A 14,171-nucleotide genomic window follows, 5' to 3' on the forward strand; every position below is an offset into this window, starting at 1 on the left:
CCACCCTCGACATTGTCTTCATCGCCGTAGTGTCCATAACAAACGGAGCGGAGCCTCGCCTTCAAGAGGTGGGCTCAGGGCAAATGCTACTGCTGCCTCGCATGTGACCACCTAGTCAGCGCATGCCAGGACTCCTTTCACTGCATCTATTGTTGTCGCCCTGGGCATCGGGAGCGGCATTGTCACCTTTAGTCCCCCTCTCCTGCCTCGCGAGTCCACTCCTCCCCCGCCTAATCATGTCATCCTCAGCAAGCTCGAATTTGGGCTGATGTCGTGGCCACTTCTCTGCCGAGTGGACGTCGCTCTCCGTCGTCATCTTTGCCTAGCCCCATCGTTCCCAACTGCCACAACACGGAGGGAGTCGCGTGCGTCTGTCACTGTCATGCCTCTCCTGTGACGCCCCACCTGGACCTCAAGTCCTTACTTGAGCCGATGGTGGAATCGTTGCGATCGAAGCTCTGTCAGTTGCTCTTGAACCAAGTCGAGGAAGTGATGTAGCCTCTTTGAGATGAGGCTTTTTCCATTAAGTTGTGGCTGGCGCGCATGGCCAACCACCTCGAGCACGTGGAGCCATCTAGCATGGGTCCAGACATTGTCGACATCTTCGGTCCCTGCTCTCTGGTTCACCGCTCCCCGACCTTGTCTCTCTTCGACTCACTCGCCGTAGCATGCACGCCTCCGATGGATCCTGTGCTCCGAGAGCCTACAAGGACCACTGTTGCGCAGAAGCAAGCAGAGGAACCGATGCATCCTCCGTCGACCTTGCGGTCAGCCCCACAGCTTCTGGGGGTCCACCGTCGTGCATGTCCGAGTCTGCGGTTGTTGAAATTCCAAACGACCATGATGTCCCCCTCATCATCAGGGTGGAGGCGGTGCCCTCATTGGCCTCTGATGCACAGGTGCACCAGGAGACGCCCTTGGAGCAGATGGTGCTCCAAGTCGTCTCCGCTACTAAAGGGCTATGCTTTGCGGATGGTGCTGCCCAGCCGATCACCGAGGACTGTGAGCAATGGCCCGAAGTTTTCTTTCCGTACCTTCCGAAGCTTCTAGACTACTATTTGGATCCCTTCGTTGTACCTGAGCACCCACCCTTCGCAAGACTGAAGATCCGCAGTACTCTACATTGGACCCCTCCATCGAGGACTCTTCTTCCAAGGAACCCCCTTGCACTACGCTACAACCTCAAATGCTAGTCGCGCCTTAGCGTTCTCTCTCCGCCAGGGTTGAGTACCCCCCTCGTACTCCACTACAACCTCCTCCTTTGGCGGTGCCGGCAAGGCGGAAGCAAAGGTCCTATGATCGGTCGTCGATTCGCTGAAGCACCCGCCTTGCCGAGCGCAACGTTTTAAGAGGCTTAGGCATCGTGAGAGCCAATGGGAAGTTTGATGATGACGCCTTGCAGAGCTTTGCCGAATCCCTCACGGAGCTGGTTCCATCAGACCTTCTTGATGCTCTTTTGAGCCTGAAGGGTTGTGCCTTCTGGGATCTTGTGACGGGGTGGTCGCTTCCTTTTCGTTAGGTCCTTCTTCTTGTAGATGTGTCTTGTTTAAGGGGTTTTTCGCTTTCGGGTGTCGGTTGCATGTTGTTGCTCCTTCGTAATTGCAGTTGTTGCTATGTTGTTGTCTGTTGTTGCGTTGCTATTGTTGTGTTGTTGTGGTCCCTGTTGATGTTCTGCCCATTCTAGACCAAACTTCTCCTTATTTAATATAATAGGTAACCCTCCTGCCTATTCGTTTCAAAAATTACTACTCAACTCTACGATTGATGAAAGGTGAAGCGACCTACCAGTACTCGCTCCAATTCAAATAGATGTAAGTTTTTGGGAGTCAGTTTTGATTTTGAGGTGACGATTTTCACAAAATGCGCCTATTGATCTCCTATTAGCAGTGCTGTCAAAAAGATAGGTATGCAATTAATAAGTGAAAACTAGGTAAAAGAAATAAAGTGCTAATTTCTTCTCAGACTTATATGTACAACACTAAAATAACAAATATTTTGAACCGAAGGAGTATTACCGCATCACTTGAGAATTTTTACAAAATCATACATTTGAGAAGACGTACTGAAATAGAACTTTGGAGGTTTCAACAAGAAAAAGGTAGTTTCGGCAGGTACCAGAATTATGTCGCTGAACAAAACATGTGCCTTACGATTTGCAAGGACACGATCTTACCAGTCACTACTCACTGGCCAGTGGTCATGCAGTCATAACAAAATGCAAACTGAACCATGAAACAATCAACAATGATAGCCTGATGATCCTCATAACTGACAGAAACACAAGGCACCTGAAGATCTTAAGCGCAAACCAAGGTCCTATTCACAGCGTGAAAATAATAAATTAGAAAGAACAAAAAAACTACACCAGTACTGTAATTGTAGCTCACACCTCTTGACTGTTGAATTGGGTAACCTTAATCTTCTTGAAATGATAATATAAGCCAGCTTCAGAGCATGAAGCATAAGTATCCTTCAACTTCTTGATGAAATTGAAACTGAGCTCTCGAACGCAGACCCCATGTGGCTAATGACAAACCCATAAATCTTGCGCTTCAGGCACTCAATCTTCTCCTTGGTTGTCTCCTCCTCTGCAATCTTCCCAACTCGATCCAACCAGTCACTGATCTTCTTGAACTGTGACAAAACAATCGTTATGTGGTTGCCATGCTTTCCCCTACTCGCAGCATTCTGATCTTCAAATAAGTGGAAGCCCACATCCAGTGCCTCATCCACAAAATTCAGAAACCACATATGCATCTCACACCACAAGGTCTTAGCAAGCCCTACTGTCTCGTTCATACCCTCAGTGTTACTCCATGTGCAGTTCACTGTAGGGAATGGTGATACCTTGGACTGGCCCTTTGCAGAAGATCCTAGTGATTGCTTCTTGGACAGGCTTGTTCTTGGAGGCTCCACTGAAGAAGTCTTGGGCTTATTGGTGTTCTTAATTCGAGAGATGGATTCAGTAGCACAGTTCAGTAACTTGAGGACTTCAAGATCAGTGGCTAATGCAGCTTCAACCCAATGAGTACTTGATTTCTCTAAGAATGCCTCATCTGCTCCATTGGTCACTACAGACTCAGCAATGGTCTTCCACTTGAGAGCATCTTCATAGACAGCAAGGAAAAGATCGATTGTAGGGAGTGGATTGGAGGTCTTTGACGATGAGCAAATGTCAGAGAACTTGCTGTAGACAGCAATAAACACGATATTACGACATCAATTTCTGCTGAATGAAACAAACACGATATTACTACTTCAATTTCCGCTGAATGAAAAAGATGGCTCTAATTTACCTTAGATTCCTGACAACTGATTCAGTGATCATTGCCTCCTGAAGGGCTCTAGCTGCAGCAGTTGCTGCTGCATCTCTCCGTTCAATAGCTTCCTGTAAATTCAGTCATGAAATGGTGTTAGATACTCAAGTCAAGAACAATGTATGGAGATTGTTGGCCGAGGAATTGAGAGTGCTTACCTTTCCGATCTTGGAGAGTTTATCAGAAAGTGCATCCAATGGAATGCTGCCATCAGTCCATTTAGGATCATGAAGTATAATTTTTGGAGCTATGACTTTCGCCTTTCCTGAGGTAGATTCTATCTTCTTGTGAGGCTTTGGCCTCTCATCAACAGAGGAATCATCATTACTGGATTGTTCTGTTGTAGCATCACTCAGTCGCCTTGACATTGCTTCCTGAATATACAGAAGCAGATAAAAATGTTTACTGCACAGGCACACGACTTTCTATTAGAAAAATAACAGACATTGCGATTTAGTGCTCGAACAAGACCCTAATCAAATGCAGAATAAATAACCAGTACTCAGAACAGGAAAAGGGCTATTGGCTAGTACACCATTCTATATATGTGTATCTGCATGTTTAAAGTTTCAAACTAATTGTAGTTTGTAATCCAGCAATATACAAAAAAGGGACAAAATAGCACCATATGTTTGGAGTTTTTTCTTTCATTTATACCACAGCTTCATATAGAACAATTGCACATTAATAAAACGTTGCCCCTGAATAGTTCTCAATATAGATTCAGTGGATGTGGTTATTACTGAAAGAATCATAGTTGACTAGAGCTGTGATCCTATGAATCAAGTGTTAAGTTTACAGTCCATTCATACTTCAGATTTTTCCATTATATGCTTTTGTCAACTACCCATTTCTGATCCCATCTAAATGTACTAAGCCAGACCTTCGATTTGCATAGCCAAATTCTGACCAGCGCTATGATCCTATGAATCAAGTAGTTCATGGTCAAGTCATACTTTGGATTTTCCCTTGTATGCAATAGGCAGTTATCCATTTCTAGTCTCATTTGAGTGTGCCTTGCAAGATCTTTGATTTGCATAGCAATATAGCATGGCCAAATGTCTACTATATACCTTCGAGTTCAACCTCAGTTTCAATTTAACATGGTCTTAACTAAATTCCAGAAATCAAACTTTTTACTACTATTCTAGTGACAATGCAGTTAGTAATAAAATTTTGTTCCTTGAATTCTCTGGCAGAGTAGCCTTCCATATAATTATCTTGAAAAAATGACATTGGTACTATTAGTAGCAATAAGGCTATCAAGCACAATGTTGTATGTTACAATTGTAACGTAATGTAACAGGATCCTTACCTGGGTCCTCAGAATAGTATCCTTGTCTACCTTGGCCCTGAACTTCATCACCGAACCCGCCGCCGCCGCAAGGGCCATTGTCGGATCGTCCCAGCTCTTCCTCCCTGGTTTCATGGCCGATCCATTTCCCAAATCGGACATCTTGGAGATCCCAGCAACCAAAACCCCAACCTTCTTCTTGCTGCTCCCTTCCCCGGACAGCCGCCGCGAACTAGGGGACATGGATGCTCGCCTCCCACCAGTCGCCGGAGACGCCGCTCCCCTTCTCCCTCCAGCCGGTGAAGGTTGCCGATACCTTGAAGGGATGACAATCGCCGGCTCCCTGGCCGCCCTACGGTTCTCCTCCTTGGCCGCAACAAGGCTGGGCACCACGCACTTGGACGCCGCCGGCGACGTCGCCCTGAGTGTGCCCCTCACCGCGGGCGAGGACGCTCGGGAGGCGCCCTTCACCGAGGGGGAGGATGCCCGTGAGGCGCCTTTCACGGAAGGCAACGGATCTGGCTGCTTGGATGGCGCCGGGGACGAAAACCGCCGCTTGACGGCTGAGCCGGCCGGCAGTGGCGCGGCCTCGGAGACGACGTTCTTGGGCCCAAGTACCGTCCTTTTGACGGCATCATTGTCATGGATATTTGAACCGGATGGCATGAGCGGCGGTGCGGCGTCGGAGGGTGAGGCGGCGGGCTGGATGACGTAGCCCCGGGAGCACGCGGCGGGGCGGGCGACAAGGGGCTCGGCGTTGTCGACGCAAGGTACGACGCGAGAGGAGGGCACCAGGCGGAGCCCGACGGCGCGGGGGACGGGGCGGGCGAAGCGGAGGCGGTCGAGGTGGACGAGGTGTCCGACGAGGTGCGGGCGCGCGGAGAGGAGGAGTGCGTCGGCGTCGGCGGGCGGGAGCTGAACGTAGGTGGAGTTGAGACCGTCGGAGAGGTTGAGGAGGAAGCCGTTGGCAGGGAGTCGGAGGGAGTCGGAGGTGGAGGCGGTGAGGGCGGGGACGACGGCGGTGACCTGGAGGACCGGGGAGCGGTGGTCGCCGGCGACGCGGTCGTCGGTGTGCATCGCCTGCAGGAGCTTGAGCAGCACCCCCGGCGTGATGGTCGCCATGGCTGGCTCCCCTCCCCTCCCCTCCCCTCCCATCCCCCACAGCGTGAGATCGAAGCGAAGCGAAATGGAGATGGAGAGAAGAAATCGGGATTTCGAAATTTGTGTCGCGAGAATATCGCAGAGGAGGGATTTTGTTTCTTGGCTGGTGTCAGTGACTCTCGTGAGGGGAGACAGAGAGACGTTGGAAGGAAGGTTTCAAATTTCAAAGGCCCGCATGTCGCTCCAACATAGTTATTAGACTATCTCTAACTATATATTTTTTTATTTCGTTCTCTTTCTGATTCTCTTCTTCATTTTTATTCTCTTTATTTTTTCTTATCTTCAACAGCTTACCTTCGAGCGGAATCGTGAAAGAAAAGAAGAGAGAATTCCATCCTGAAGAGAATGACCTTGGGAATCTCTTTATGACGGGAATTGTAAAGGGAAACCGTTGAAGCGTTGAAGGAAATAAAAATCCCTTCACGACGAGAATTTCGTCTCCAAAGGAAAGCCGTTGGGAGTAGTCTCAGGACATCTCTAATGCAAGCACCTAGTGTTAAGACTACTCCCAATGGGGAGTTTCATTTTGGTTTTTCCAAGAATGCCACATAAGAAAGAGAGTATTGATTTGACGATTGAAATAGTAAACTCCAATGCATTGTTTCATTTTGATGTTTCATAGGCTCCTCATGGCATTAAATTGTTGTATAATATTGTGATCAAATATTTTATATGGATTATGTGACCACTTGTATTGCTTTCTATCAAGTACTAACGGGTTTGTACTATGAGACTCATGAACAATCCGATATGATATGTTGCGGTCTTTTACATTCAAACATCACATTGGCAAATATATGATCAAACTAAAATAGATTAATTTACTTTAATATTCATATGGTATGAAATAGATTACATATAGGATAGAGTGCAACGAAATTGTATGGTAAACAAAGAAATGCATTAGTAAAATAGCATAACTGAAACTAGACCTATTAGCCAAATATGCTCAACCAAGTCCTTTTTAAGTTGGATATGAGTTGGGCGAGCGTGAATGTCGGATTTTTTTTTCTCTAGTATTCGTTCAAATGCAGGGCATTCTTCATGGGACAATTCTGGTGCTAGAACAATCGATGTGCTTGGAGTCTCGTTCAAATCAAGATTCTCTTCAATGTCCTCTTCCTTTTCATCTTCGACTATCATATTGTGAAGAATGATGCAAGCTAGCACAATTTTGTCAAGATCTCCTCGGTCATATAGACGAGCTGATCAACGCAAAATGCAAAAACGAGATTGCAAGACACCAAACGCTCGTTCAATATCCTTTCTCTCCGCTTCTTGCTTTACTGCAAACAACTTATCCTTCTCCGTAATGGGCATGGATATTATCTTAACAAATACGGCCTATTCCGGGTATATTCCATCTGCAAGGTAGTAACCTGTGTTGTATTGATTCCCGTTGACATAGTATTGCACTCGAGGAGCTTGCCCCTTCAACTCGTGGATAAATAGAGTTGATTGATTAAGAACATTGATATCATTATTAGAACCAGTGACACCGAAGTAGGCATGCCAAATCCAGAAATCATGAGAGGCCACTGCCTCAAGTATTATTGTAGGGACTTTCTTATCACCGCGAGTGAATTGGCCCTTCCATGCCACGGGACATTTCTCCCAATACCAGTGCATGCAGTCAATGCTCTCTAACATGCCAGGAAAGCCACGACTCTCGCTAATTTTCAGTAATCGCTCAACATCATCCATAGTGGGGCATCTCAAATATTGTCCACCAAAAATGGCAATCACGCCTTTGACGAAATTCTTCAATGACTCCAATGCAGTACTATCGCTAATCTTCAGGTATTCATTGAGATGGTTTGCGGTGCTGCCATTTGCCAATTGGCGAATAACCGCTTTACATTTCTGTAATGGTGGGAGCCCTCGACGATTAAGGGCATCCACCCTTGCAGTGAAGTAAGGAGACCACTCGCCTAATACATCGATGATGCGTATAAACAGTGGCCTTGTCATCCGGAATCTTCTGTAAAATGTTTTGGCAGGGTAAAGTGGATTCTATGAGATATAATCATCCACTAGTTGCTTATGATATTCTTCACGAGGCCTTTTCACATACTTCCTCAGACCACTTTGACGCATAGATAGCACTTGTTGAAGAGCTTCGAGGCTTGCCTTCAAATTCACCGCGATCTCACCGACTAAGTCATCTATCATGTCTTCCTCGGCAAGGAAATCATCTAGCATATATAACTCCATTGGATCTATGGTGTCTATGGATGGATCATCACAGTCTATGGCAGGATCATCATGATCAGATGAAAAAGGATCATCATGCTCATCTGACATTTTGTGGAGGATGAACTAGAGAATGAGCAATATATGATGGCTTTGGTATGTATGAGTGTGCTTTGGTCTGCTATATATAGATGAGTCACAGAGAATTCGTTTAGTTTACAATCATGTTCACACTAATGCACCAGCTTTCACACTCAATAATGCAATTGTGTTCACACTCAAGAATGCATTAGCTTTCACACTCAATAATGCAATTGTGTTCACACTCAAGAATGCATTATCTTTCACACTCAATAATGCAATTGTGTTCACACTCAAGAATGCATTAGCTTTCACACTCAAGAATGCATTAGCTTTCACACTCAAGAATGCATTAGCTTCAATTATGCTATTATCAGTAGATCAGGAACAACGCCAACTGCAGCCCGCAACAGCTAAAAGCAAATATTTGTGTTCAAAGTCTGCCACCAGTGCCAATATAAGGTACCCGACTATTAACACATATGTTCTCAATGGACACCGATCTGAAGATAGCATGATTCTTTCTAAGAGGTCACGGTAGCTGAGGAGCAAAAACTACCATCATGTAACAAAATGGTAACAAAAGCCCATCCAAAAAAACCCCAAAACTGCACCAGGTATAGAACATTGATGGTTCATGGTCATTCACCAGCGGAACAGGTGCAAAACTAGTAGTAGCTATCATCGATGGTTCAAGGTCAGTCAATATCCAATCAGAACTACACCAAGCAACATTACTTAGAAGCCATATTGCAATGATAAACTACATTACTTAGAAGCCATATTGCAATGATAAATTATATTACTTAGCAGCCCTATTGCAACGATAAATTACATTACTTAACACCTCTATTACTTCAATCGTTGTTACCAAACAGCTTCAATCGCATACTCTCCAATGCCTTATCTCGGTTGGCCTTCGATTGTTTGGTCATCCCACTTGTGTCTTGGCATAGGAGTGAACTATAAACTTCAACCATTCTTGCTTCCTTTTACTTCTTTGCAGCCATGTGTGCAAGCCTTGCCATTTCAAGCTTCTCCGATGACAAACGCCGTTGCACCTTTGTCACCTTTTCGCGCTCCTGCTTACGCTCCTGCTGCACTCCAATTATTTTGTTTATGTTTTCTCCAAGGAGAACAATACCATCCAGAACCTCTTCCACCTTGTGCTTACCATTGCGTTTGGCCTTAGCTGCATCTCTCCCAATGGAACGTTGTCCATCTTGGGCATCTGTAACATCATAAGTGTTACTCGCTCCCGCTGTCATGCTCTTGTTTTTTTTTCTCCATTTGTGCAACATATGCACACCATTTCGGTTGGTTTTTGAGAGTCCTCCACCAATGCACCAGCATGAAAGGTTTTCCATTCTCTTCTACGTACATCTTTTGTGTCTCATCAATCAATTGATCGTCGGACATCCCACTTCTATACACTTTTGTTGTTTTACTCCAATAGCCATTGAAACTATTGATGGATGCCTTAAGGCGTGACAAATGGATTTTCAGTTGATTAGTGTCCCTTCTAGGATCTTTTGGTCTGTTCTTGTTAAACTCATCAGTGATATCTCCCCAAAATTTACCACTCTTCTTGTCGTTCCCGCTTATTGGGTCATTACAATTGTTCAGCCAATCACTCACCTACAAAATGCAAAAGAAGCAAATTGGTAAAAGGGAACATAATTCCTCTTTATATATCATATTTCAGAAAAAGGTTCTATGTGATCTGATTACCAATCTAATTTCCTCTTCATGTGTCCAATGCCTTTTCTTTGCAGTCCTATTGGCCTCGACACCGTCATCGCCGTCAATGTCAATGGTGACCTTTCTTTTCTCTTGTGATGTAGCTTGTTTGTCTGATGGTGCTGATGGTGATGGAGTCCCTTTTGCACATGGTGGTGGAGGTGGTGATATTGGAGCAAAGTTGTGAGGAGCTCCAATAAAGTGGAAATTTCTCCTATTGGCGGTGGTGGCGGTGGAATTTGTGGTCCTTAGGTGACAAAGATTATTCAATTCTAACGCAAAATATGTAAGAAAATGCTAATTGAAAAATCCTGAAAATACTGTTCACCGGAGTTTCCGGATCAACCCAGAATATCCAGTTTGAGAGCAGATTGTATAGTATCCGGAGTCTCCGGGTTAAATCCGGAACCTCCGGGTTCTATACAGAATGTGCTCAAACTGAAATTAAACTACGGTTAAATAGTTCTAGCTTAAACCAAATGAAGTCATGTGTTCCAAGCGATGATTCCAAGTAGATCTGCGGAGAACCTACAATGAAATACACACGAACAAGTAGATCGAACAAAATGTATAAATATTGAGGAAGAACACAAGAACAACAAACTGAAGTGGAGACACAAAGATTTGTTTCTCAAAGTTCAGATTCACCACCATGAATCATATGTCTCCGTTGAGGAAGCTCCAAGGAGCTGGGTCTCTTTCAACCGCTTTTCTCGATCCACTAGCTTTATCTCTTCCCTTACGGAGGTGAGATAGACCTTCACAAACTTTCCCGTAGCTCACCACAAGTACGGGAGCTCGCCGAGCAACGCCTAACCGTCTAGGAGGCATCACCTCAAAGAATAACAAATATTTCACGAACTTCTTTCCGATGAACTCAAGTGCTCAAGATGAGATTTACGCTCATTTGCACTCAATCTTCCAATCTCTCAACCCAATTCACTTCTCTTCTCAAATCACACACTAAAATAGAATAGGAGGGAGTTCTTTTGGCTTTGACTTTGAGTATTTCGTGGAAGCACCAGCAGCAACCAAAGGAGGGGGTGAGGGGGTATAAATACCCAACCCCCCAAACTAACCGTTACAACACTTTTTTTACTAACTCGGAGGCTCCGGGTCAACCCGGAGTCTCTGAGTAAACTAAAAAGGCCTAAACCAAGACCCCAACTCGGAACCTCACTCGGAGTATCCGGAACATGGACTTTCCAGGTTAACTCAGAATATCCGGGTAAACCAAAAAGACCCTAACAGACCACCTAGCTCGGAGCTAAACCCATAGTCTCCGGTCAACCCAGAGTATCCAGTTCAATCCGGAGTATCCAAGTTCAACAGAACTGACCCTTGAAAAAAAAACAATAACGTTTGATCCCGAAGTCCAATTTCGACGATTTTGGACTCTACGAAAAGCTTAATCAGAGCGCCACACATCCCAACTGAATTCATAACCTCAAACACATTGGATCAAGCTAGTAACATTCTGAAACCCAATTCGGATACTCCCACACTTTTCACACCAGGCTCCTTAAGCTAACTCTCATTTTAGGTTGGTTACAAAACTCTTGACCACTGAGATACGACAAATAGATCACGTTGCATCCCTCTTAATAGTGCGACATACCTATACTCAAATTCAAATGTAAAACTCGTTTGAACCAATTTGAGTCTTTGAATACCTTCAAGTACCGCTTATTTCTTTCAAACCTTGAGGGTTTCCAACTTTCATATAATTTTTACTCCATCTCTTCTTGATTCTTCCTATGATTGATATAAATCATTCATAGCTTAACATGCCCTCACACGGTCCATTGGCGCAAAACCTTCACTAGCTCTTCACCACCACCTTGGTCCTTCGGCGCCAAGCCATTTGCTTGCCCTTCACCACCGGATGGTCTATCACAGCCGAGTCTTACTTGCCTTTAACCGCCTTGCCATAGAAAACTACTTTGTATTCGACATCTTCAATAAATTCACTTTATCATATATGAAGTTCAATCTTGTTCTTCACTCTTGGTATATAGAATATCTCATCTCAACTCATGCCTTCTTATGGATCATAACCTCAACTCACTCTTAAGCACAAAATGCATGAATTAGTCTATAAAACTCAATTGATAACTTTTATAGCCTTCATGCATATTATCAATCTTATTGAGTTTCTCTTTCTCCTCATGAGCATCACCTAACATCACTAAGAGCTCATTCATCTTGATACACTTTCAATTTTCCCATTTACCTAGAGCTCATACATATCTCTCCTTCATACATCACCTATAAAACAACCTACTAACAATTCTCAATATATTATTAATCTATAAGTATTGCCATTAATTACAAAACCACATATAAAAGTTAGATGCACTTTCAGTTAGCACCGTAACATGTTATGTTGAACCCTACTATGAGAGTACTGACGCATTGCGGTACAAGCTAGATTTATAATTGGTATGGGTGAACAGTAAGTACATAAGAGATGGTGAGAGTTTGTAATTATCGGTGTGTTTCCTATCTGTCAGCTGTGAATATAAAACTTGAGTTTCTAATTACAGAGTTACTGAATACTCATGTTCAAATTTTTATTCAAATATTTGTGTCGGATTTCGAGTTATATTTCGTGTATCTAAATTTTATTTGTCGAATCGAATATTTAAATTTGAATTAGATTCTGATTCCGTGTCCAAGTAACACTGTCTAATTACCCTGTAAAATTTCATGTGAAGCTAGGTGTAAATTAAAATGACTCCTACCATCAAATCAGCTTCATCATCCACTTCATACTACGATCAAAATCAGCTTCATCACCCACTTCGTACTCACTCATACGGGTGGAGGAAGAAAAAGATGAAAAAGGAAACCGGTAGGTACAGACAATCGACTCAACACTCTTCTCGTCATCGTCGTCGTCTTCTTCTTCTTTTGACGGCAGGCAGGCACGGTGGGAGATGGAGACGAAGCTAGCTAGGTGCGTGTCATTCTCCGTCTCCGATGAGAGGTGTCCATCTGAATGAATATGATACTACTATGCTGACGCTGACGCTGACGCTGAATTGAAGCTAGGCCCGATCGATCGATCGATCGATTTGTCTCTGCGGCCTTGGTAGTTACTACGCCGACCAGGTCCTGCGCAGCAACGAGCGCGCCGAGCCGCCGAACATCTCGTCGAGGGTGATGACGAGGCCCATGGCCAACGGCGCGCCAAGGCGGGGATCCGCAACCAGCCGGAACACGTCGTCCCCAACGGACTCCTTCCGCCGCACCTCGGCCACCGCGTTCCCGTGCGCGTCGCGCACCGCGCAGGCCCGCCGGCCGTAGGATCCCTCCACCACGTACGCCTCGGTGGAAGAGATGCTCGAGCCCTGCACCTGCAGGGGAGTGACGTGCGCCAGCGCCTTGGACGCGCGGAGGCTGACGCGGCGGCGGACGGAGAGGAGCGGCTTGGCTTTGGCTTTGTCTGCTGCTGCGGCGTCGCCGTCGTAGATGACCCAGTGCTCCGCCAGGCTCAGCTTCTTGCGTCGGATGGTGAGGAGCGCCTTGCCTGCGACGTCCATGAGCACGACCTCGGCGCGCCTTCCGGAACCGTAGCTGTCGACACGGAAGGCGAGGTTGCCCTTGGCGTCGAAGACGGTGAAGCCGTCGCAGTTGAAGAGCAGCGACTTGCGCCACACCGTCAGCACCGTGGGCTGTTCTTCCTCCACTGACGCCGCTCTGCTAGTGCTACTGCTGGTGGTGGCGGGCTCTGGCACGCCGGCGTTGCTGGGGTGCACCTTCGCCATCTCTCCTCCTCCTCCTCCTCTGTTTGTTTGCTTCCCTCCCGGCGAGGCCTGTGCGTGATTGCAGCTTGGATCTATCGGAGGTGGAGGAGTTTGTGGGCGAGGCGTGGGGAATTTATACCGCCGTGGATTGGCATTGGCTGGGGGGAGCTGGGTACGTGGGCGGCGAGAAATGAGCTGACGCGGCCGCGCATCGCCATCTCATGGCATGTGGGTGGTGCCGGTCTCGGGAGACCCCGCCTCCTCCTGACCAAGGAGCGAGCGAAATGACCTCATCCTCACTATTTAAAAAATACGAGGTGATCCTAAAGCTTTGACGTGGTCTGCTCCCCTTTCCCGCGCCCTCCCGTCCGTCTGGGCCATGTCGTGTGCACACATCCAGGCCTGTGCGCGCCCGTCCTGGTCTACTCCCGGCCACAGCCCACCTGCCCTGTAACCTAGCCGCATTTTTTAATCATCATGCACTAATCAGGTGCATGCATGCCTTCTCCATGTTGGACCATACTACCTCCAGCATGCATCCATCTCTTTTTCCTATTTCTATATTCAATAGCACACGCATGTACGCTATAGAATATTTTTTTCAGCCAGACTCGACGCTTCGATCAAAGACTGTAC

General features: G+C 46.0%; 2 protein-coding genes and 1 pseudogene across 2 annotated transcripts; all 3 read right to left on the reverse strand.

Moving 5' to 3' along the window:
- Positions 1–2,223: 2,223 nt before the first annotated feature.
- Positions 2,224–5,764, reverse strand: LOC133904360 (uncharacterized). Its single transcript, XM_062345828.1, has 4 exons — positions 4,633–5,764; positions 3,476–3,691; positions 3,297–3,388; positions 2,224–3,187 (listed from the first exon to the last, which is right to left on the reverse strand). The coding sequence occupies exons 1-4, from the start codon at positions 5,731–5,733 to the stop codon at positions 2,473–2,475; spliced, it is 2,124 nt and encodes a 707-aa protein (XP_062201812.1). The 5' UTR covers positions 5,734–5,764; the 3' UTR covers positions 2,224–2,472.
- A 911-nt stretch (positions 5,765–6,675) lies between these two features.
- LOC133905347 (uncharacterized) lies at positions 6,676–7,743 on the reverse strand (annotated as a pseudogene).
- A 4,791-nt stretch (positions 7,744–12,534) lies between these two features.
- Positions 12,535–13,806, reverse strand: LOC133905042 (protein LURP-one-related 8-like). The gene has a single exon (XM_062346738.1). It carries the CDS (start codon positions 13,554–13,556, stop codon positions 12,888–12,890), a length of 669 nt encoding a protein of 222 aa, XP_062202722.1. The 5' UTR covers positions 13,557–13,806; the 3' UTR covers positions 12,535–12,887.
- Positions 13,807–14,171: the final 365 nt, after the last annotated feature.

Source organism: Phragmites australis, chromosome 22 (assembly GCF_958298935.1).
Source record: "Phragmites australis chromosome 22, lpPhrAust1.1, whole genome shotgun sequence".
In the NCBI taxonomy this organism is placed as follows: Eukaryota; Viridiplantae; Streptophyta; class Magnoliopsida; order Poales; family Poaceae; genus Phragmites; species Phragmites australis.